The 21,737-nt window shown below is 35.6% G+C and overlaps 2 protein-coding genes across 4 annotated transcripts in view; both read right to left on the bottom strand.

Moving 5' to 3' along the window:
* LOC113495679 (dopamine N-acetyltransferase-like) overlaps positions 1–9,334 on the bottom strand; it is a 60,351-nt gene extending 51,017 nt beyond the window's left edge. Inside the window, exon 1 of the mRNA XM_026874550.1 lies at positions 9,165–9,334. The gene's annotated coding sequence lies outside the window, so the exon portion shown is untranslated. The remainder of the gene's footprint in view (positions 1–9,164) is intronic.
* A 3,224-nt stretch (positions 9,335–12,558) lies between these two features.
* LOC113495671 (zinc finger CCCH domain-containing protein 14) lies at positions 12,559–21,605 on the bottom strand. 3 transcript variants are annotated; one of them, XM_026874532.1, is made up of 12 exons: positions 20,417–21,605; positions 20,163–20,205; positions 18,253–18,420; positions 17,531–18,171; positions 17,151–17,428; positions 16,748–16,900; positions 16,356–16,494; positions 15,873–16,051; positions 15,267–15,407; positions 14,511–15,025; positions 13,536–13,718; positions 12,559–12,781 (listed from the first exon to the last, which is right to left on the bottom strand). In XM_026874532.1, the coding sequence occupies exons 1-12, from the start codon at positions 20,453–20,455 to the stop codon at positions 12,579–12,581; spliced, it is 2,682 nt and encodes an 893-aa protein (XP_026730333.1). In that variant the 5' UTR covers positions 20,456–21,605; the 3' UTR covers positions 12,559–12,578. The 3 variants fall into 3 exon arrangements, with proteins under 3 accessions (XP_026730333.1, XP_026730334.1, XP_026730335.1); XM_026874534.1 differs by lacking the exon at positions 12,559–12,781 and adding an exon at positions 13,242–13,479 and having other exon boundaries at positions 13,627–13,718; XM_026874533.1 differs by lacking the exons at positions 20,163–20,205; positions 20,417–21,605 and adding an exon at positions 19,163–19,323.
* Between the last annotated feature and the right edge of the window lie 132 nt (positions 21,606–21,737).

Raw genomic sequence — 21,737 nt, 5'->3', positions numbered from 1 at the left:
ATCCAATAATTATATTCTTACTTATAAATGTGTTAGAGATGAAGATATCATGGACCCGCCATCGCGTCAGTCCGATGGACCGAAGACCGTAAAAATATAGCTCACTCAAGAAATTGGATGAGCTGGGCGGAGGACTGGGTGTTGTGCCTATGCATGTAATTAAAATATATTTACTAACGGAAATGCCACGCAAGGTATGCTAGAGAAAAACCAAGTCAAGGTAGGTTAACAGCGGATAGATATACCTAGACGTATAAGTATCTGGATTGAGATCGGAAAAAGAACTATTACGCAGCATTTCTGATCTTGGACTTGAACTGTAAATAAATATACTTTTTTATATAAATTTTATAACATTACTTAAAAGAAGAACAATAACGTTATTATTTGAAAAAACAATAGATTCAATTTCGTGGTAACTGCATACATATCGTAAAATGTAAATTAAATATAAAATTTCGACGCATAAGATGAAATGTCAAGTTAAGACCGGGGATCAATTTTCAAGGTTCCTATTTTGCATTATAAAAATTGAAAGATTTTTTTGGCTTTGTTTTAAACATTCTACAACTTTGACACAACGCCATCTAGTCTCAAATTCAGCAAAGCTTGTATTATGAGTACTTCTAGACAACTGTTAAACACACTTAGTTTATATAGTTCTAATTAAATTTCCAACGTACATAATATAGTCATTAAGTCCAGATACAGAACAAATGATTGTGCTCATCACACAAACATTTGTCTTGAGTGGGAATCGAACTCACGACCTCCAGTACAGCAGTCAGGTCTACTAACCTCCAGACCAGTCAAAGTTATTTAAATTAATATACTTATAATATGAACATGTCAAACATTGCTTATATCCTAATGTAGACCTTGAAAACATATCAAATGGCCGCTGAATTAATTGTGCGTGATCATTTGCAAGTGTCAATATTTTGAATTGGTATCTTAAGGCTGAATTTGAGATTTAATTGACAAGGCTATACGTATATGGGAATGGTGAAAAGAATATTTGATTTTCTAATATTATGAATGCGAAAGTATATTTGTTGCCCTTTCACGCTTAAACGAATGGACCAGTTTCGATGAAATTTTGAAAGATTGCTTTTATTCGACAATCCGTTCAATAACATTTTATGCTTTCCGCTGTCCACTAGCGGCTATACGAAACATTATCATAAACTCTAAACTCATTATATTTCCATTCCAATATATCATAATATCAAGGCGCTTAAATTTACCAATATAAATAATTATCTTCCGAAACCATTAAGATCATACGATAATTAATATTGTCTCAACAGATATTGATCTTGCGTTTTACTACAAATTTAGAATTTAGATGACATTTTAGATAATAGTACTATAATACTCTTGTTTGTAAACAACAGCTTGCAATCGTTCATGCAGTAAGATTATATCTCGATAGGTCTTTGCATATCATTAGAGATAATGTGTATCAAGTTTCCGATCGACATTTGTCAAATATATAAGGATTTAGGAAGTGATATTTCGTTTTATCATTTACGATGTATTTTTTGAATAAGTGTTTCCGATTGCAATCTGTTTTATATGCTCACTTACCTACATAAAATCTTATTAGTGGTTTTAATTTAGTATTAAAGAGTATTATTAGAAGGTCAGTATCGTATTTGATTTTTTAATCTTTATGGAATTGAGATTATGCTTATTTGTAAAATTGTTGTTTTTGGCAACGTATGGATTGAGTAATGAACTTATCAATTGATGAAACTAAATAAGGTATATAATATGACTACATATAATCACTAAGTAGTTACCCTACGTAAGTTAAATTGTTTGACAGATATGTATACGGGCTACGTCTTAAAGTAGATAATATTAATGCGGGTGTTTTTTTTTTCAAATAGTTTCGCAAGCACTTTTATAAGCGTTATAATAATGACTAGTTGCACGGTTCCAAAGCGGCATTCATATGGAGAAGAACCGACAACAAATTCACAATTTTACCTTCTCTTTAAAAAAAAGTTACAGTAGGTATCTTATACATCTCTTTTCTGTCACGGGATAACTTCATGGGAAGAGACCCGGTCCTTTTTGAAGGCGTGCACGGGAACACAGGTCCAACGTGTAGACGCATTGTTGAGAACTTTAATCTAAAATGTGATGCATATCTTTATATATTACTAGCTGACCCAGCAAACGTTGCTTTGCCGAATATATTTTTTCTAGTTGTATGTATTTTTAATGCCACATTATAAACAAAAAAAACAAACAATTTCGTCCAAAAAATAAAATATTTTTTTTAGTGTGAGCAACCCTTATCACTTAGGGGTATGAAAAATAGATATTGTTCTATTCTCAGACCTACCCAATATGCATACAAAATTTCATAAAAATCGCTCAAGCCGTTTCGGAGGAGTACGGTAATCGTGACACGGGAATTTTATATATTAGAAGAAGAAGATTAGAAGATTATTAATGTTTGTAAAAACAGAGATGCGAACAGCAGTGTGAGAGACAGATGCCGCTCTATACCGTGTATTGCACTGTCATGCTTCTACAACCATAATTACCTACATTACTTTAAGACGTGGTAGACTCTTTGAGCAATTTTTTTACGAGTAACACGCGTTACTGATATACTAGTAAAGTAGTACGTTACTGAGCAGTAAAAAACAAATCATTGTTAGTTCCTTAACGTTGTGTAATAATATCTGGCTCTCTATCGGTTAAATACAAACCAATACTAAAAATAAATTCAGAACTGGTCATGTGATAACTTGTTTCTTTTCGATATGGAAACTTTGGGTTGTAGTTGGTCTATGGATGTGCGAGGTTTCCCCTTTTTGCCGCATAGGAAACACTCATGGATTACTTTCATCTGGGGAACGGCAAGTAAATGAAGGCATGGTAAGAGAAAATATTGAAGGTATTATTTTCTTCTATTAGTTGAAGCCAGCGCAGAGGTTATCCGTTCCTTATTATCGGAGACCAAGTGGAAACTCTATAGCAGACTCCAATGCTAAACGAAATCATATCTATAAGACTAATTACTTTCACAACTAGTATTTCAGGTTTTTTTTATCAAAAGAAACAATTGAAAGCTAAATTCTTACGATTCGAATAACGATTTCGTATTCTAGCCGCTTTATACTATAGGTATGTATTTAGTAAAATAAGTTAGTGTGAGAATTAATAAAAAAAAAATAAACAACAATTCTTCTATTACGGAAATGTGCGAATATTAGCATAAAACAAAAAAAGAAACAAACAGTATAAATGCCAGACAGGAAGGCTGGTATCAATGATCATTTAAATAGCATTTTAATTAAAATTTCATTTTATTTAATAACTGACCTACGCAATGTTTTATAGTGTGTTCTATTCTGACCTCCCTAAAACTCGTTTTAGGCCGTTAGAGGGCGTTTCCGATCTCCGATTCACTGGTAGAAACTCTACGAAAATAATCAAAATTTTATAAGGTATTATCTACCGGCCTGTCTTGTAATCAAATCGATCAATGTAAGGTCGATACTACTTGACCTAGTCTAGATCGTTAGGATAAGAACAGGGACTGTATTGGGGCCTAAATCTTTAAGAACTATTTTTTAATCATTAGAAACTGAAGGTTGACCTTTTGATACAATCGGGTTAATCCATCATAATAATAATAATAATAATAATAAATCGTTTATTTGCATTAAACATGGTATACAAAGGTGTTAAATAGGTATATAGTAGGTACAAGCATGTTTAGCTAAGATGAACATAGCACGCAAATTTTTTAGGAAACTAAACTATTTATACATTAACATTTGTAATCCATAAATTCTTTTAAACTATAAAAATTACAATCGCTTAACCATTTATATAATGCAATCTTTAATAATCTTATATTTAATACTTTGAATTTACTTGGCATCTTGTTATATATCCGCACACATGTTGCAAGACAATTTTTATTATATTTGGTCAGTCTTGGTAGATCACTCTGTGCTAATCTAAAAGGATCTCGTCTGTTGCGTGGACATATTTCATTTGCAGTTTTAAACAGCTGTATATGCTTAACTACGAATACGCATATTTCGTAAATGTAGATACACGGGAGCGGTAACAAGCCAAGTCTTTTAAACAGTGGTCGACATGATTCGTCGGGTTTTAGTCCACAAATTGATCGTATGCACTTTTTTTGAGCAATGAATGCTCTGGTCATATCGGTGCTATTGCCCCACATTATAACACCGTATCGTAATATCGATTCAACATAGGCGTGATATGATATAAAGGCAGTCTTCATATTGGTAACATTTTTAACTTGCTTGAGTGCGTATACGAATTTATTAATTTTAGTGCTAATATTATCTACATGTAATTTCCAATTAATATCTTTATCTATTATTATACCTAAGAACTTTGTATGCGTTACCTCATTGAGTTTATTTATATTAAGTTTAATGTTATTTTTATTATTATTTGTATTATTGAATTGGATATAGACGGATTTGTTAAGGTTTATTTTTAAACGGTTAACGTCAAGCCAATGTATTAATTTATTGATAGTATTATTAATTTCACGCTCATGATCTGTAATGGTATTTTGTTTTTTATCAGTTGCTACTACAATAGATATGTCATAAATTTAATAAAACAGTTATTATTTTTAACTGGTTGTCTTAGTTTATTATTCAGTCTTAATAACAAATGTAATTAATTTAAACTCAGATTTAAGCGATCGTGTGATCACCTAGAAAAGAAAGTTTTTCGCATATGACTTTTTGGTAGATCAGATCTAAGTCTTAGGGAATAAGTGTTAAAAAGTAGGTTACAAAATACAATAAAAAACAATATAGATTGTAGATATAGAAGCCTACACATGCATTTGACATTACTTCCTCACACCATCAAAATCTGTAACAATTACACTAATCAGCTATATTGAAAACTCTCATTAACACTTCATTATGTTTTAGAAGAGACTAACATGGTATCCTTACATATAACCTTCTCCATGTAGAGGTCAACTTCGTTCTAAGATGTAATTAATTTATATTTTTGCAACTGACCTACGCAATAAAATTCGATAAGAGAACCAGTCAAACTGGTATCCCAAGGTTTCATTGTTTGACAGCCTTTCAGGTTTCAATATCAGTAAAGGCTAGATGAGAATTGATTAGAATAATATTAAATCATAAATATATACACCCTTAAAATTTATGTTTTATACTAGCTGTTGCCCACGACTTCGTACCCGTGGGTAGAAGATATAAGTTATGATTTATACCTGCCCTGTTTTTTTTACATTTTCCATTGTATCTTCGCTCCTATTGGTCGCAGCGTGATGGTTTATAGCCTAAGGCCTTCCTTGATGAATGGTCTATTCAACACAAAAATATTTTTTCAATTTGGACCAGTAGTTCCTGAGATTAGCGCGTTCAAACAAACAAACAAACTCTTCAGCTTTACATATTAGTATAGATTTAAGCCAACTGACCAAGCAAACGTTGTTTCGCCTAATAAATTATTTCTAGTTGTATGTATTTTGAATGCCACATTATAAAAAAAATGCGTCAAAAAGAAAATTTTGTGTGAGCATCCCTTATTACTTAGTGGTGTCAAAAATATATGTTGGTCGATTCTCAGACCTACTGAATATGCATATAAAATTTGGTAACAATCGGTAAAGCCGTTTCGGAGGAGTACGATAACTAACATCGTGACACGGGAATTTTATATATTAGAAGAAGATCAATGCGGAGTGTTTGTTTTTTAAGAAGACTGCGGTTTCACAAATATATTCAATCCAAACGACAATCAAACTCAGAACAAGCATACGTGGAACACATTAAAAATAGTCCTTCTCAGGATCAGACCCATGACGCTCAAGGTAGGTTTCCGGCTATCCGTGCTTACGAAATCTCTAATACTAGCTAAAGAAAATATTTTTGCCTTTGTAATATGAAAAAAAATCTGATCCTAATCTGATGAACAATTGATTTAATATCCTAGCGTCTCAATTTTAGTAGGTATTCAAGATTTTTTATAGGAACATGTTTTTAACTAGCATCACATGAAGTCATAAAAAAAACGAACTTATCAGACGGATACAAATCGCTATGAAGATTGAATAAAGCGTGACCAAAATAGTCTATTTTTACTTAGGTCCGGGAGTTACATTTTAAAAATAACTTAATGGAAATCCCCACTTATTTTCTGAATATTAATGGGGTAGGTATTACGCAAAAGGGATTTAGTCATCTAGGATAAGAAGACGACGACTTGTAGATTTTGCATTGACCAAACAGCCTTGGCTTCTTGCTCCAGCCAGAGCTTCTGGGCACTATGAACATATTTTATTCGCCTGTAATTGCAGACCTATCTCTTATTTCAGGTACTCGGGATCCCATTATCAAATCCCACTGTCTGTCCCTTTGCCACCCATGATCCTCATCTGTAGACAATTATTTGCATTTATCCAACATATTCCTGCACGTACATAGGAATGTGTCGAACATGCGACGACTTAAATCACCCCGCTCATATCTTTGCATTTGGAGGAGCTTTGGGTCAATTATCGCAGCTCTGCGCGACTTTACCTATATCTTTGTACCCAAACACACTGCATGCTTTTTATTATTATTAAATAGTTGAATGCAGCACTTAAATTAAAGCCTAAATTGTTCATGAATATTTACGTACCTAATTTATTCCTATATATCTACCAAATTAAATTATATAATTATTTGATATAAAAAAGTAATTATTTGAACTAAGGTCATCAGACATGTAGAGTAAATAGAGACCTCGTGCAAACCAGTGCAATGAACTGCTGTTCAGACTACTAATTACTTCCAACTGGAATTATGTTATATTATTCCAATGAGTTCATACATAAACCTAACACAGCTTCGATCTTGGTGTTTTCCCCATTAGCCTTTATAATCGTTTCACTAGTGGGCCTTTTAAGAACTCGGAATTATATTGGTGCCGAATCTACGGAACGTTTAAGGTTCTGCCATTCTTTGTTCTTAATCGCAACTTTATCACTTAGCCAAATCGCGCCTTTATAAACCGTTGCTATGTTATTATTAAGGCAATTATGTTTTATTGCAAAACTTGTTTTGTACGACTAAGTCGCGGTCTGCAAGCAATGCATGCTCACAGAATTGATATTCTAGGAAGTAGCTACGATACTCTGAAAAAAGTTCATTATTTTGCATATTGTGGTTGATGTGCAACCTGGTAACAGAGTTTGAACCGCACCAATAGATCTTCGACGTTAGCCAAAGACCCCAACCACGGGACATTCTTGGGCTGGTTTACTCGCGATGTTTTGCTGAATTTTAAGAATTAATAAATACAGTATACTTCACGCATGGTACAGGCTGAACTGATTATGAAAGAAGCAAAGCGTACTCACTTAAATAAACAAAACTAACTCTTTTTGGGGATGGATTCTTTTTCGACCTACATACATAGTATGTAAAATAACCGCTATTAGTCACTTTCCTTTTAAATAGTTTCTCAAGAACACAAATTTGCTGCTACTAGGTACACGTTTCTTGGGACACGACACCAGAAATAGTTTAAACTAGACATTAAATTCTTTTAAAATTAAATCACATCCGTTCAATGTGGTTTTATATAAATGTCAAATCGACTGGTATATTTAATAATTGGACTGTTGATTAATGATTGTAGTTGTATGATCGAACGAAGAAACTAAGGTAAGACCAAAAACGAAATAAAACCTTACAAAAATATATCGCAAAATGTATGATACAGTTACCAGTGCAGTCTCCTGGACTAATAGCAAACTCTCTAACTATCGGTCACCAATGACCGCTAGGAAAGGGGTTCAGATCCAATGTCAGTACGTGGACATTCTTAGGTGTCACAAAGAGATTACTTACCTACTATGTTTAAATATGAGGTGTGCTTTGTGTTTATGATACCCATGCGACAAAAAGTTGCCAGACTCGGTATAAAATAAAAATAACGAGAATCTAAAGTACTCCTGCCAAGTGGTTGCCTGTACATGCGGTGACCACTTATGGTCCAGTTTCTTAAAAACTATAATTACTAAAACATAAACTGCATCAATGCGGAAGCAAATATAAACACTGATATAAATATTGTATACCTACTACAAGTTTGTGTTTAGTAATACTGGTTACTAAGCACTGTTTTGTAGCATAGACCTTGCTGATAAAATATGACCTAATGTGAACAATGTCTATTAAAACACCGGCTATCGATACAGAAATAATTGATTATACATAATGCATTAGACGTTTGAACTTGAACAAAGGATTGTTTTTCTAGCCATTGCAAGCAATTCAATCGTACTTTCTGCAATGACTTCGGTTGTTAAGAGATTGGGTGTTATTTCCAGTCTTTCATATAGGTCACAAGAATAAGTTTAAAAGCGTTTTCTTAAATTCTAAGGGCCTGTTTATTAGGGTGAAGGATATTGCACATGTAAACGTAAGTTCAGAATTGGTATTTTGCGATTGACCTCATATTTCGGTACGTTCTACGCTACTTTTTTAAGCAAATACGAATGGACTATCTGTATTTGGAATCTGGTGAATTCAACGCGTAGGTCTTAAGGAAGTAGTTATCGCTCCTATCAATTTATATTATATTACAAACTAGCTGTTGCCCGCGACTTCGTCCGCGTGGTTAGAAGAAATTACGACTATAACTTGAGATTTAAACTATCCTATCTCTCAAGTTGGATCGAACTGCACATGGTGTGCGAATTTTATTATAATCGGTTAAGTGGTTTAGGAGTCCATTGAGAACAAACATTGTGACACGAGATTTATATATATTAAGATAACGAGAAAGAAAATTATAGGTATATTTATTTTAATGGCTTGAAAATAATGTGGCGATGCAAATATCATTGAATGTTGCCGTATCTAACTTGTGTGTTAGTATAATTATTTCAGAAATAACTGTTTATTGTTTGTTTACAAAGGGCCAAACACTTTTTAAGATATTTATCGTTTTGATACCAATTAAGTTACCAGATTTCATGAACAATGTGTTAACAAATGTTCGACAAATCCGAAAAAGCACCGTTCCAGGAAAAGTTCTTTCATCGAAGTCTAAAAAAGAAATTTATCTAAAATTAGAACAGTACACTTGGATATAGCATAAAATGTACTTACCTCCAAAAAAAACGCCTTCTGGAAATTCGACGAGCAGCAAACAATTTTTGCCGATGTTGTCCCAAAATTCCCGAACCCGATGGCGGTGTCCAAATTCTGGTACGCTGTTCTCACCAACAGTGGGGACCGAGTGCGAATGATTGCAGGATGATAGGTTACTGGCGGATGTGTTAGCTATGTATTTTATTAGGTGACGTCCCTAGCACTTGAGGGATACGCACACTCGAACAGAAATGTGATTTGAGTATCTTTTGTTTCTTGGCCGATTTGTTGTCGTACGTTTCGGGATGTTTTTTCTTGATTGAAGAACTGTGATTAGAAATTCCAGTTTATTTGTGGGAATTGTGTGTCGATTCAGTCCATATAAGACTAACAGTGGATGCAGGCTCTTCCATAATGCGACATGTCACTTATGTCATACGATTCTTACCTGTCATATTAAAGCAGCTAGCAGTTTTTCAGCAAAATCTGTTCAGATATTAAGGACTCATTTACGTGTTTATTCGACTGCTTGGTATCCATGTCGAATACTTTCATCACTTTCCGTATCACTAGCTCGATATCTCGATTGTTATTAAAACATTTTCACACAAAGTAAGAAACGGACTTCTCATTTGAAAAATATTTAATGATACCCACGTTCAAGTGTAAGATTGTTGTTGTTGCCTGTACCGACTTAGATATCCGTACCTACGAAATGAATCATATTAATTAATATGGGAGGTGCATATTAATTATTGCATAGGTAGATATATTTAGTTATCACATGTCATCACTAACGATGTACATAACATGGCGATTAGAAAATGTGGGAACATGAGGTAATGTTTTCTGGTAGTAATCTTATCAAATCTCAGTTCGCTTTAACAGTTTTGGGTTTGAATACCTCAGACTTTGTCTGTCAAGCTGTTCCCTGAACGCTGATGAGGGCTGCCTTTGAGTTCCCCGTACCTATTCGTCCCGAACTTATTTTATAAAAGGCTAAAAGACTCAAGAAAGGCTTGGAGTTGGAGTCTCACAACAAATTTTATTCGAAAACACAGTATAAGCATAATACACCCAGTCTAAGGCCTCGGAGACAAATATCTTATCATCTGTACATTTCACTTTACGGTGTGTTGGAAAAAAGTGATACTGGTCCTAGCTAGAGCTATTTACGCGGATCCACTTTCGGTGCCGTATTTTATCGTTTGACGATATGACTTCACAGAAAAACGGAAAGGAAAATAAGATTAGGAAATCTGGATTCCCAAAATTTTAACGCAGTCAGCTTGCGAAGTGATTAATGCAAAAATGTGTTCTACGGGCAAAGAGACCTCTGCTGTGAAACTATACAACAGACTCAACAACACTATATTTCGTTTAAATGAAGAGTTCACACCTTCATTACCAATCCACTTATACCTACATAATTATCGAGTAAATCAAAGGAATATTATGAAACTATACAATAGGATCTTATTACTCCCGACCTTGCACCTAATTTGGTCCTACAATTTCGTCATTGTGTGAGTCCATTATTATATTAAACGTATTTGGGAGCTCAGAGGTCAAGTTGTTCCGATTTTAGGCCACGCTCTATATTTTTCGCGACCCAGCTTCTGATTAATAGTCTTTTCTTAATGGTGTGGGCATATAATTTGAGCTAAAGCTATTTATAAGTAAATCTTGAGTAAGTAGTAAATCTGGATGATTATCATCCTGTGTAGAGCTGATTGATGCCTATGTACCTTGCCCCTTTTATGTACGCCCTTTCCTTTAAATTGCGTAAAATCTGCGCAAATTCGCTAGTACATGACGACCACGACCACGATGTCAAGAACATTACGGATAAACAGAAGAGTCCGCAAGCAAAAAGTAAGTATATATGAGTTGTAGACCTAAAACACAATGACAATAAAATCAAAACGTTTACAATAAAACAGTAAGTTCAGGCTTTCGCTTTACAAAGGAACAGGCTTAAAATAATATTAAAGCTCTTTGTAACCGCCGTTGGATTTCAATATAGGAAATGCATACAGCGAATAAGCAAGGTGAGCGGAGGTCACTTTAAGATCATTGTCGAGTGCATAAAAAATATCTTGTACGTGATTTTTATGGAACATGTTAACCGGATTTAATTCTAACTAACTACTATGAATGGATGACAAAGGCATAAACAAACGTATTGCATAAATAGTGGTTTGTTAATAGAAGTGAGGACTAAACTCGACTGAACGAGTAGCCGATTACGGAGTAGTATAGTAAGTCACCGATCCAGAAAACTTGTGCGGCCTGTCACCGGTTCAATCCCTTCGTAGAATTACTAATTGTCGGATCCATAATCTCTTTCAGAGTCTGGCCGCTATTGTGCATGTGACTTGAATGTTTGCGAAGAATAGAAATTCCTTAAAACGGAACGTGAGCAACGTCCTGAAGCCGTTTCTGTTACATGACTCCTAACGATCCTATAGCATTTTTTAAAATTCTTCTTAATAAAAGACTGAAGAAGGGGAGAGAGGTTTGTCCACATAAAGAAGTACTATCTAACAAACGACGAAGAGCGCTCTAATAATATGTATATTCGAAAGAGACAATTCGCGTCACTTGTCAAAAAAATATCGTTATTGATTTCAAAATTTTAGAAGTCAAACTAGAATAGAACGGGGTTGAGTTATAGTTACAAGCTTGTAGGCTATTGTAGGTTGCGAAACTGGCTAAACCACTAGTAATATAGTTCGTACAAGTACCTACCTACATAATTGTACCTACCTATATTTGACAGTAACAAAAGCCGTTGCCAACTGGTTTCGTAACAATGTTCTGATTTGGTCTGATTTCATTTATAAAGCTTATTTATTAGGCGATTTATCTTTTGAATGCAATGACACTGCAACACGGCGTCGCGTCGGCGTGGCTCATAAATAAATTTAGGTCAAAACATATATTTGATTTTAAGACTGTTTAATATCATGATTTCGTGCACCGTGTTTGTCTCACGTATTTATGTCATTTACTTCCAAGGTAATACCAACTATTTGCTTAATAACTCTACTCTTTAAATTAAATACCATACCAAAGCTAGAAATTCAATTCAAATAAGGAATTAACAATTTATGGCAATTGATCAAGAATACCCCTCAATAACGCCCCTTCTTTTAACAACAAGAGCTTATTGATAAGTATAATTAATGTACATAGAACAATCGTATATAGTGGAAGAAAACTATTTTGGGCTGCAACTTGTATGGGGTTTAGACCCTTGGAGAGCAAAACTAACAATAAATTATAATGAAATCTGACACTAGGCGAAAATGACGACCGACGGTCGTGTTGGATTGGGCAAAATTCACATGACACATTTTAATATTTCTAAATTAAATACCCTAAAGAGGAACTAAAATAAAACCCATAATAGGTAGTAAAACACTATATTTAGACGGGATATCTCCACTTAGCTGGCACATCGGCGTGGTAGAAGTTACACTCGAGTTTGTTAGCACAGTTCTTGCCGTAGCGGCAAGGTTTCGGGTGGTAGTAGTGGCAGGCGGCGTTCACACAGTTTGGGTAGAACTTGCACATGTTCGGGACAACCGGCGAAATGGATTTGTAGTTAGCAGCCGGGACCACGTGGGATGCTGTGGGGAAAAGAATTGAGTTATTGTCTGTAGCGTTTTAGCATACTAGGTGGGTTATTTGTTTTTCTATATTTTTTTTCTAAATTAGATACGAACAAATGGATTTGTCAATTACAAAATATCCGAGGTTCAAAAAAACGAATCGATAGCTCTTTACGCACTTTCCTCATAAGGAATTTAATCCTAGTATCGCAAATATTCAATTCAAATGCGTGATGACACCCTGACTTGGGAAACGCATTCGTGGATCACACAAATGCTTGTCGAACCCGCGACATGTCGCGCTCTGAGGGTTTGGCGTGGTAGCCTCAACCACTCGGCTATCCGTCAGTTAGAGGATATCGATGGGGTTGTCTCCATGTCAGCAAGAGACTTTTGTATTTGGTCTACATTTGTTCCAGTGTCTTGCAGCGCGGGTGCTGGAGGGTGCTAGTCAGCTAGAGTTAGTCTCTGTCCTCACCGAGGCTGGGCGCGGCGGGGGGCGCGGGCGCGGGCCGGGCGTCGTGCGCGTGTGAGTACACGCAGGCGCGGCGCGTGCAGCTGGCCGCGAACTTGCAGCGCGGGTGCTGGAGGGTGCTAGTCAGCTAGTGTTAGTCTCTGTCCTCACCGAGGCTGGGCGCGGCGGGGGGCGCGGGCGCGGGCCGGGCGTCGTGCGCGTGTGAGTACACGCAGGCGCGGCGCGTGCAGCTGGCCGCGAACTTGCAGCGCGGGTGCTGGAGGGTGCTAGTCAGCTAGTGTTAGTCTCTGTCCTCACCGAGGCTGGGCGCGGCGGGGGGCGCGGGCGCGGGCCGGGCGTCGTGCGCGTGTGAGTACACGCAGGCGCGGCGCGTGCAGCTGGCCGCGAACTTGCAGCGCGGGTGCTGGAAGGCGCAGCTCGAGCCGTAGCGACACAGCGGGAACGCGCGACACCACACTAGCTTGCGCTCCGCTGCACTCACTGATAAACATACACACATTAAAACTCAATAAAAGATCTGGATACGGCGAGAATTATGTAAAACAACTTAAAGTTTAAGTCCAAGCTGCACTACCCGTAGCAATACTGTTACAGCAGTACTGCGTTATCATGAATTAAATTTCGAAGTTCACAAAGCTAAACGAATACACAATGAAGAAACACGACTTAAATATTGCTCCCTTTCTCGGAAGGCTGAAACAAGCATCAAAAATCGGAACCGTTACCTTTGTCCACGTGTAACGCAGCATGTGCGCAACAGTAAAATATCATTAAATATTAAATAACTATCCCACAACGCCATCTACTGTCAAACTAAGCAAAGCTTGTATTAAGAGAACTACAAACACCCAAATTACACTCAAACACAAAATCACTCTCAATGATCGTGCTCATGATACAAACAATTGTCCTGGGTGACAATCGAACCCACGACCCTGTGCCGGGATTTTTTTTTGATGCGAGCGAACGTTAGAAGAAAGAAGTACTAAATCTGAAGCTTCTCTACCGTACTCTACTACGTACAGAACGCTGACTGGGGACCATCAACAAAATTGTTTTTTTTTTAGAGCATCCTTGCACAGAATGCCGTCTTGCATTTATTGTAGGATTAACTCAAATCAGCATGTCTCATGTTACTATTACAGTGTCGCAGAATCATAAATACTTCGTCATAAGCTCTAGTTGTAGAAAGACTCAAAATAAAGTTTTAACATTCGACATATTCAGAAATTTAAATAAACGATCAAATACGATAACAGAGAGAATACTTACAAGGCGGCACCGAATCATATTTGTGTGAGTTGGTTACTGTTGCAACGGTCACATGCTGATCACTGCTCGCACTCTCCGTTCTTTCCCTCACTCTTTCCGTTTCTTTTGCCTCCTTCACTCTCTTCTCCACATCGAAAACGATAGGAGATGCCTTCCTTTTCTTAACTGGAGGGGCTTCCTCTTTCACTTGCTCGACGACTTTCTTCTTCTCCGATTTCTCTTCTTCCCTCTTAATAATAACTTGAGTATCACTTTCTTCACTAGTATTGCTTAGACGTTTCTTCTGAGTTTCTAGAACATTCTCTGTTTTCTCTACCGGCTTGTCTTTCGGCTTTGGTTCCTTCATTTCGTATAGAATCGGTTTTTCAGTCTCGGGTGGTTTAATTTCTTGTTCTTCGGTTAACAGTCCCTCAGTGAGTAGCTTTTTAGCGAGGAACGCATTTGGATGGTAACCATCCATTGTGACTATGAACTGAGTATTTTTGTCTTTGTCTGCTGAAGGGTTGTGGATGTTGCTGTAAATGTGTAGAAATATATTTAGTCATATACTTTTAATGTGACTTAACATATTTAAGCACTATTTATTTAATTAGTCTACCGAAAAAATAATTAAGACACCACTCGCAATGATGTATGATAGCGTGACAAAAAGTTAATATATTATGTATTTTATTTTGTGGGGATCAAGCTAATTTCCACCTAAATTAATCCAAACCATTTCATAGCAAGTGATATGGAATAGTTCTGCTAGCTTACATTGTCTCTATAATCAGCGTATCGTCTTTCCTGCTGGCCGTCCGGCCCTCGTTCCGTCGCGACGGCGTGTACTCATTGTTGATAATCTTCTTAGTTATAGGCGCCGGCACGTATTCCTCTTTATCGGCATCGCTTGCTACTCTGTGAAACAAATTAATGTTTATTTTAGTTCTAGTTGCTATAAAAGGCAAGGCAGGTTTAATACGACGATTCGATTGGAATCTCATCTACATTTGGTAAGAACATTAGTATTGTAATGTGGTACGGCTTTACTCTACACTTGCTCACTACACAGAGATTACAACATCCCACTTTTACAATTGCAACGGTCCTATTTCAAAATTTTATATCAAGCAAAAAAAAAACAAAATGTGATGTTTTTCTATAATTTAAATTGCGACATCACATTGTAGATGGTGGTGGTATCTAAAAACTTACATCTCTAACGAAAACGAATGAATTTCAACGAGTCTACCTGACTCGTAGAAACTTGGTCAACCTTATTCTATTTCATGGTTTCAGAATTATATTGTAAAGGGTGTGACAGCGTGTTCAGCTTTATCAAATGGATTTGAAAAAATACATAGACTAACAACAAGTACTCACTTGGAACTCTTATCGTCGTCACTGTCTGCATCGCCTAGACTAATACTGTCTCCGGTCTCCGCCTGCGTGTTGTCCGCGGGCACTTGTATGACGATCTTCTGCGCGTCGACGCAGCGGCGCATGGGAAGGACTAGGGCGCGCTTCACCGACTGAGAATCGGAGTCCACTTTTGGTGGGGCCTGTGATATACGAAAATAATAAAATATGGAGATGAGAATGAGAAAAGCTACAGGACACATGTGAAGCCAATATTTCCTTTATGCCTTTTTGATAAGAGGAAGGCCTAAATAGCAAATCAGCTTGTTTCTGATTCTACAGTAGTCAGTTACTGAAGAAGAAGAATATTAAAAGTAGATAAATATTACGACAAACAAGCTCACTGCTTTGACATCAGAAGGCTGACAAAGTAAAATAAATTTACTTAAATTCAGTACAATAATTTCGAGCGATTCATATAAATACGATTATTCGATAAATACTTACATTCAGCAAGCTCTTGTGGGCGTCAGCGACGGCTCTGAGTAGCAGACTAGATGCTGGCGCCGAAACGCGCGGCCGAGGTCGAACCCGCACCACGCTGGCGCAAGTCGCGCGGCTCGGTCGGTTCTCTAACACCGACACCCTAAAGAAACCGTTATTTATTAATTAAATGTAAGATCCTTTACAGACTGCTTTTATGCCAATGTATCTGCTTACATTTTTCGTTTGTCTACTCTGCTTCAACACTATTCAACAAGCAGGAAACCATAAAAATGAAAAATAATTTACGGTATAAAGAGGAAAGGTAAAAAAGAACCTTAAAAATAAATTACATAAAAACAGTGAGACATTCGTAATATAGATGATTATAATTAGTTAAATTAGTCCATACTCACTTAGAAGTTAGTTTTTTGGTAACAATCTCTGATTTCTCAGACACCGCATCATCTGACACAGAACTTCTTTTCGAAGGTTCCACGGCATCTCCCAGTCGGCTTTTAGCTGACTTTGTTTGCGGCCAAAAATCTGGCTCTCTTTCTGGTGTGAACCTGAAAATAAATCATGTCAATAATTGCAATAAAGCGATCTGAAGTTGGCCAAAAGCATATTTTATAAACCACATGTGTATATAGACATCAAAAGTAATAAAAATAAAATTATGATGATGCATTCTCGGCGTCAGACTCTTGAGAAACAATCGTCAAAAATGTAAGTATGGCCAACTTATAATTATATTAAATAAACAATTATATTGAGCTCATATTTATTCTTACTACCTCAAATTTGTAATTTAACAACCTTTCAGGACTCTCAGTCCTCGTCTTAGCTTCCTTTTCTTTGACTTCTGGAGCCTTTTTGACCTCGGGAGCTTTTTTGGGTTCCTCGCGCACCCCAAGCCTGTCTCTCACAGGCCTTTTGGGGAGTTTCAATTCAATCTGTGGTAAGGTCTCTACGGGATCTTTAGAGGCGCCTTTTGAGGCCTCTAGGGGGGTAGATACTGAAGGAGGAGGGGTCGGAAGCCTTTGAGGCAAGATAGGAGGTGTAACAGTTACGGGCGGTGCTGGTTGTGATATTTCCTGAAATAATAATCAAAAATTTATGTTAAAAGACTGAAAATAAATGTTGGTATATCAGTGATTCTTGATAATTTTATACAGAGCATAGTTAAAACCTTTTACCTGAAACACATCTTCAGCAAAATCATTCATTAATTCTTCAGCCTCAGTTCTTATATTCAGAAAGTCTTCATCGTCTGACATAGAATCTAATTGGTCCGCTAACTTTTGTTTAAGCCCTTGTATTTTGGCTTCAATTTGAGTCATTTCTTTAATTTGGTCTTCCATAGGTGTCCCTATTGATGAAACACTAGTTCTAGTAGTTCTAGTGGCTTCAGAATTTGTATCTTTATCAATGTCATGAGATGAAATTGTAGCTGGGTCAATGATAGGCAGAATAGGTCTTTTGACTTCTGTCACAACAGGTTTTTTCTCTGGAACTATGTCATCCTTTAAGGCGTCTACATTTATTCCATGGTTTTTTAATATTTGACCCGCGAATACATCTGTTATTGAAGGTTCAGATTCTTTCTCCATGTTCATTAATAAAGGAGGTATATTTGGGCGGATCATGTCATGATGTTTGCTTTTCTTCTTAGTTTTATGAATTTTCTTGTCATCCTTTTTGCGGTAAACCTTCTCTTTTTCCTTCTTTTTGGCTTTTTTCAACTCGCTTTTCTTTTGTTTATCTTTTGATTTCTTTTCCTTACTTTTCCGTTCTTTTGACGCGGATCTTTCTTTGTTTTTGTCAGCTTCAGCAATTTCTGTAGAGAAACAGTGATTAGTTTATAATTGAAGTAGAATTAAAAAAAAAAGGATTTATCATATAAATTTTTGGTACATACTTAGAGGAGTAGCAACTGTAACTTCCTGTAACTTCTTCAGTACTTGGTGTAGCCAGTTGACAAATAGCTCAGTGTTGTCACCTAGGAATAGCTGAAGGTCATCCTCCATTTGAGCACGAGTCCGCTTATTTGCTACCATCACCATCACATAATCTGGTAGTTCATCATCTGCGAATTAACATTTATAACTTATACTTTTTGTACATAGTATAGCAGGTGGGGTATTGTTTATAAAGACAACTGTATGAATTACTTATTATCAACAAACTTGCTTCTATTATTAGTAGACTTGGTCTGTGTCACAATTATGCTTCATATGCATACTTATACAATGGATGTTTTGTGAGATAGATATTTCACTGAAGACAACTTGAATCTATCATGGCACTTTCTTCTATAGATTAGAAATAAAATCTTAGGAGCAATATTTATCATATAATCTTAGCAGTATGGGCGCAGGAGGGAAGTTTAGGGGTGATTATTACTTTCTTGTAATGTTTTTATATGTTTATTTACTGTTATAACACACATGTATAATTATTCCAAGTTTAATAGATAAAAGGCTACAAGTATAGTGTCATGTATAATTTAAGACTGTTTTATCTAAAATTGGAGAAGGCGAGATCAAATATGTTTAAGATATGTCAGCAACTTTTCTTCAATTTCTACTTACTTAAAAGGAAAATTAAATAGATACAAAAGAGAATGTTTCAAACTCACACATTTTACAGGCTACACTAAAAAGATGACTCATGTTATTTTGTCAAATGAAAGTGCTATAATTCACAACAATATAGTACAAATTCTTTACAGTATAACTTTTGCTTAAACTCTTGGCTCTGATGCCTTATCACCATTGATTGCTAGAGATTTGAAATCCATTTTATAGTAAATTTGGTATGTAGCTTACCAAACTTCATTTACACTTAGGCCAATTCTGCTATTGTACTTTATAGTGGTTTCTTAGGTTTACGCGAATGTTAATATAATTTCATGAGAATGCAGGGCATGTACTTATAGTCCGATTTTTAATTCGAGGCAGTAAAATGACAATTGCAACTGTCATTTATACAAAAAAGGGTGACCCGCTACAATAGTGATGTTTGGAAATCTTACTATGACGATGACATTTAGTCATACTTTATTTTATTATGTATCAAAAATTTACTATTTCTATTAATTGAGCTTTTATAATTGTAAGTTGATATTAAATTTGTTTTTCATCCAACCACTGCATAATGTCAGAATTCATCCAGTTTGGAGTTGGATGCGCTCGACTTTTCTTGCATGGTAAGGTGCTTCATCTTATACCAGCACCGCATTTGGCTTTACTTTTATAAATTTAAATTACTATTTTTTTTTAACATTTTAAAACAGTCACCGTGCATGTCTTTTGATTAATTGTCGTAAATATTTTTTCTTTTATACAGAGCTAATTTGATATCTGAATAAAAAATGTAAGCTCGACTAACTTTTGATTGTAATAAGTCGATTCTAACACATCACTATTTATTTGGAATTAAAAACCTGCCACACTGGAAATGTCATTTTACTGCCTCGAATTAAAAATCGGACTATAGGTATAGTTATTTTTTATTTTATAAGAAGACAAGAAAGTTCCCCTCGATGACTTTTCTAATTGTTTGATTGAACATAGCAGAAATTGCTTTCATAAACTACTTAGTTGGACTAAATCATGAGTTTAGACCTATAATTGGATTAAGAAATGCTTCCTATTGTAATAACTGAACATATAGGTATACCAGTATTGGTTTTAATTATTTCAGTTGTCAACTAATGTATCAGAAGAGTTTAACGATAGCAAGCATATCCCTTCGAAATTTAGCAATAAATAGCCAAAATATTATATTTGTAGGTTATTTTCATCACTTAAAGTGTAAATTACTTACCAACATAACATCCTAATTCTGTAAGCTTGGCCTTGATGGCAGACTGAAAGTAAAATAAAAATCAATACATACACACATCCATTTTTATTTCGGTAAATCTATTGTCAACAAATATGAAAGGATTGATATGTTCCGAAAATTATCAACCGGATCATATTGTAGATGTTGAATCTTTGGAAGACAGCACGGTTTTACTGTATATTGCTTATATTTTGGCTTAATCAATAAGTCAGGTAATTAAATACAATATTTACCCGCATTTTCTGCCCAATTTCACTGCCGACGACATCCATTTTTATTTGTATTTTACAATAAAACTACACACAAAAATTGAAATGAACACTAGCACTCTAGCTTTCTAGCGCTAAAGAAATAAAATTGTGAATACTTCGTGTAGGAATACCATAAATTACATATTATAAAACATTACACTATCCTATTACCTACTCTCAATAATTAATTTTTAAGATTTTGACAACGTCAATGTGGATTGACATTTGTCCAAGCCGTTCTGTTTTGCGCAGCATACTTATGTATTAACCAATCACGACATAAATTATTCAATCTTCCTTGATTTAGGTGTCAGTGGCTCAGTGCTCGAGCGGGCGGACGCCTTATTTTTATGCTTTAGTTATTAGTAAAAGATTTAAAAACCTTAAAAGCTACAGAATTGGTTGTTGTGTTTGTTGTTTGTGTGCGTATTTTACGCACACAAACACCTGCCACAGAAATTAAGAAACGAAGAGTTCCAATCCGCTCTTATGTTTGTAGATCGGTTTTGCTAACATGATAATAATGTAAAATAAACGTCCTTGTTTCAAAAAGGCTTGTGAGAAACCAGTACTGTAGTTAATCTTTTCAAGTGTATTTTTACTTTACCTATCTTTTAACTGGTTATGATCACTACACCTTATTCTTGTTTATGTAGAAACACTAATAGATTGCTAACCGATTTGCGGGATTTTAAGTTGTTTTTTACCTTATCGTAGTGTAATGCCTACATAATACCAAATGGCCTCACCACATAAAAATAAAACAGTTAGGGCTACAATTGTATAGGAAGTTATCTTGATTGTTAAGTAGTCATCAAAAACCTTTTTTTTCTAAATTAAGCTTTAAGAAACAGTTGGTTTGAGTTTTAGCTATCAATCAATTCACCCTATCGAGGCTCACCGTAGGACATAGGTCTCCCTAGCGGTCCATCGGTTTTTACTATACCTCAACAGTTTTTAGCCAGTTACGAAAGTAAAACGAATGGAAAACGTTGTAAAATGAAATGAAGCCAAACACCTTGAAAACACCTCACGTGTACCTACTATATAAATAAGATTCTGTCACCACCCAAAAAGATTTATACACCCATTTATACAAAATATTTTTCGTTACATTATTAGAACATTTACGTTGTCAATCTTCTCGAGTGTTTTATAGAAGGCATGATTTAATTTCTGTGAATTCTGTACATTGTAACTGAATTTTTGAATTTGGATTTGGTTGATACGGGTGGGGAAACATACCATGTATTATGAGGATACATAAATTGGAAATAAAACAATTTCTAATTATAATGGGTTA

This window comes from Trichoplusia ni, chromosome 7 (genome assembly GCF_003590095.1).
Source record: "Trichoplusia ni isolate ovarian cell line Hi5 chromosome 7, tn1, whole genome shotgun sequence".
In the NCBI taxonomy this organism is placed as follows: domain Eukaryota; kingdom Metazoa; phylum Arthropoda; class Insecta; order Lepidoptera; family Noctuidae; genus Trichoplusia; species Trichoplusia ni.
Note: the sequence above shows the minus strand (reverse complement) of the source record. Positions and strands in the feature narration are given on the sequence as shown.

What these genes read in the sequence shown, in the direction of transcription:
- LOC113495671 (XM_026874532.1), bottom strand. Translation starts at nt 20,455, where the DNA reads ATGGATGTCGTCGGCAGTGAAATTGGGCAGAAAATGCGG. An exon ending in ACGCTGATTATAGAGACAAT is followed by an intron (nt 15,026 to 15,266) that starts GTAAGCTAGCAG and finishes ACACATTTACAG; the next exon opens with CAACATCCACAACCCTTCAG. An exon ending in CCCCGCCGCGCCCAGCCTCG is followed by an intron (nt 12,782 to 13,535) that starts GTGAGGACAGAG and finishes TTTTCCCCACAG; the next exon opens with CATCCCACGTGGTCCCGGCT.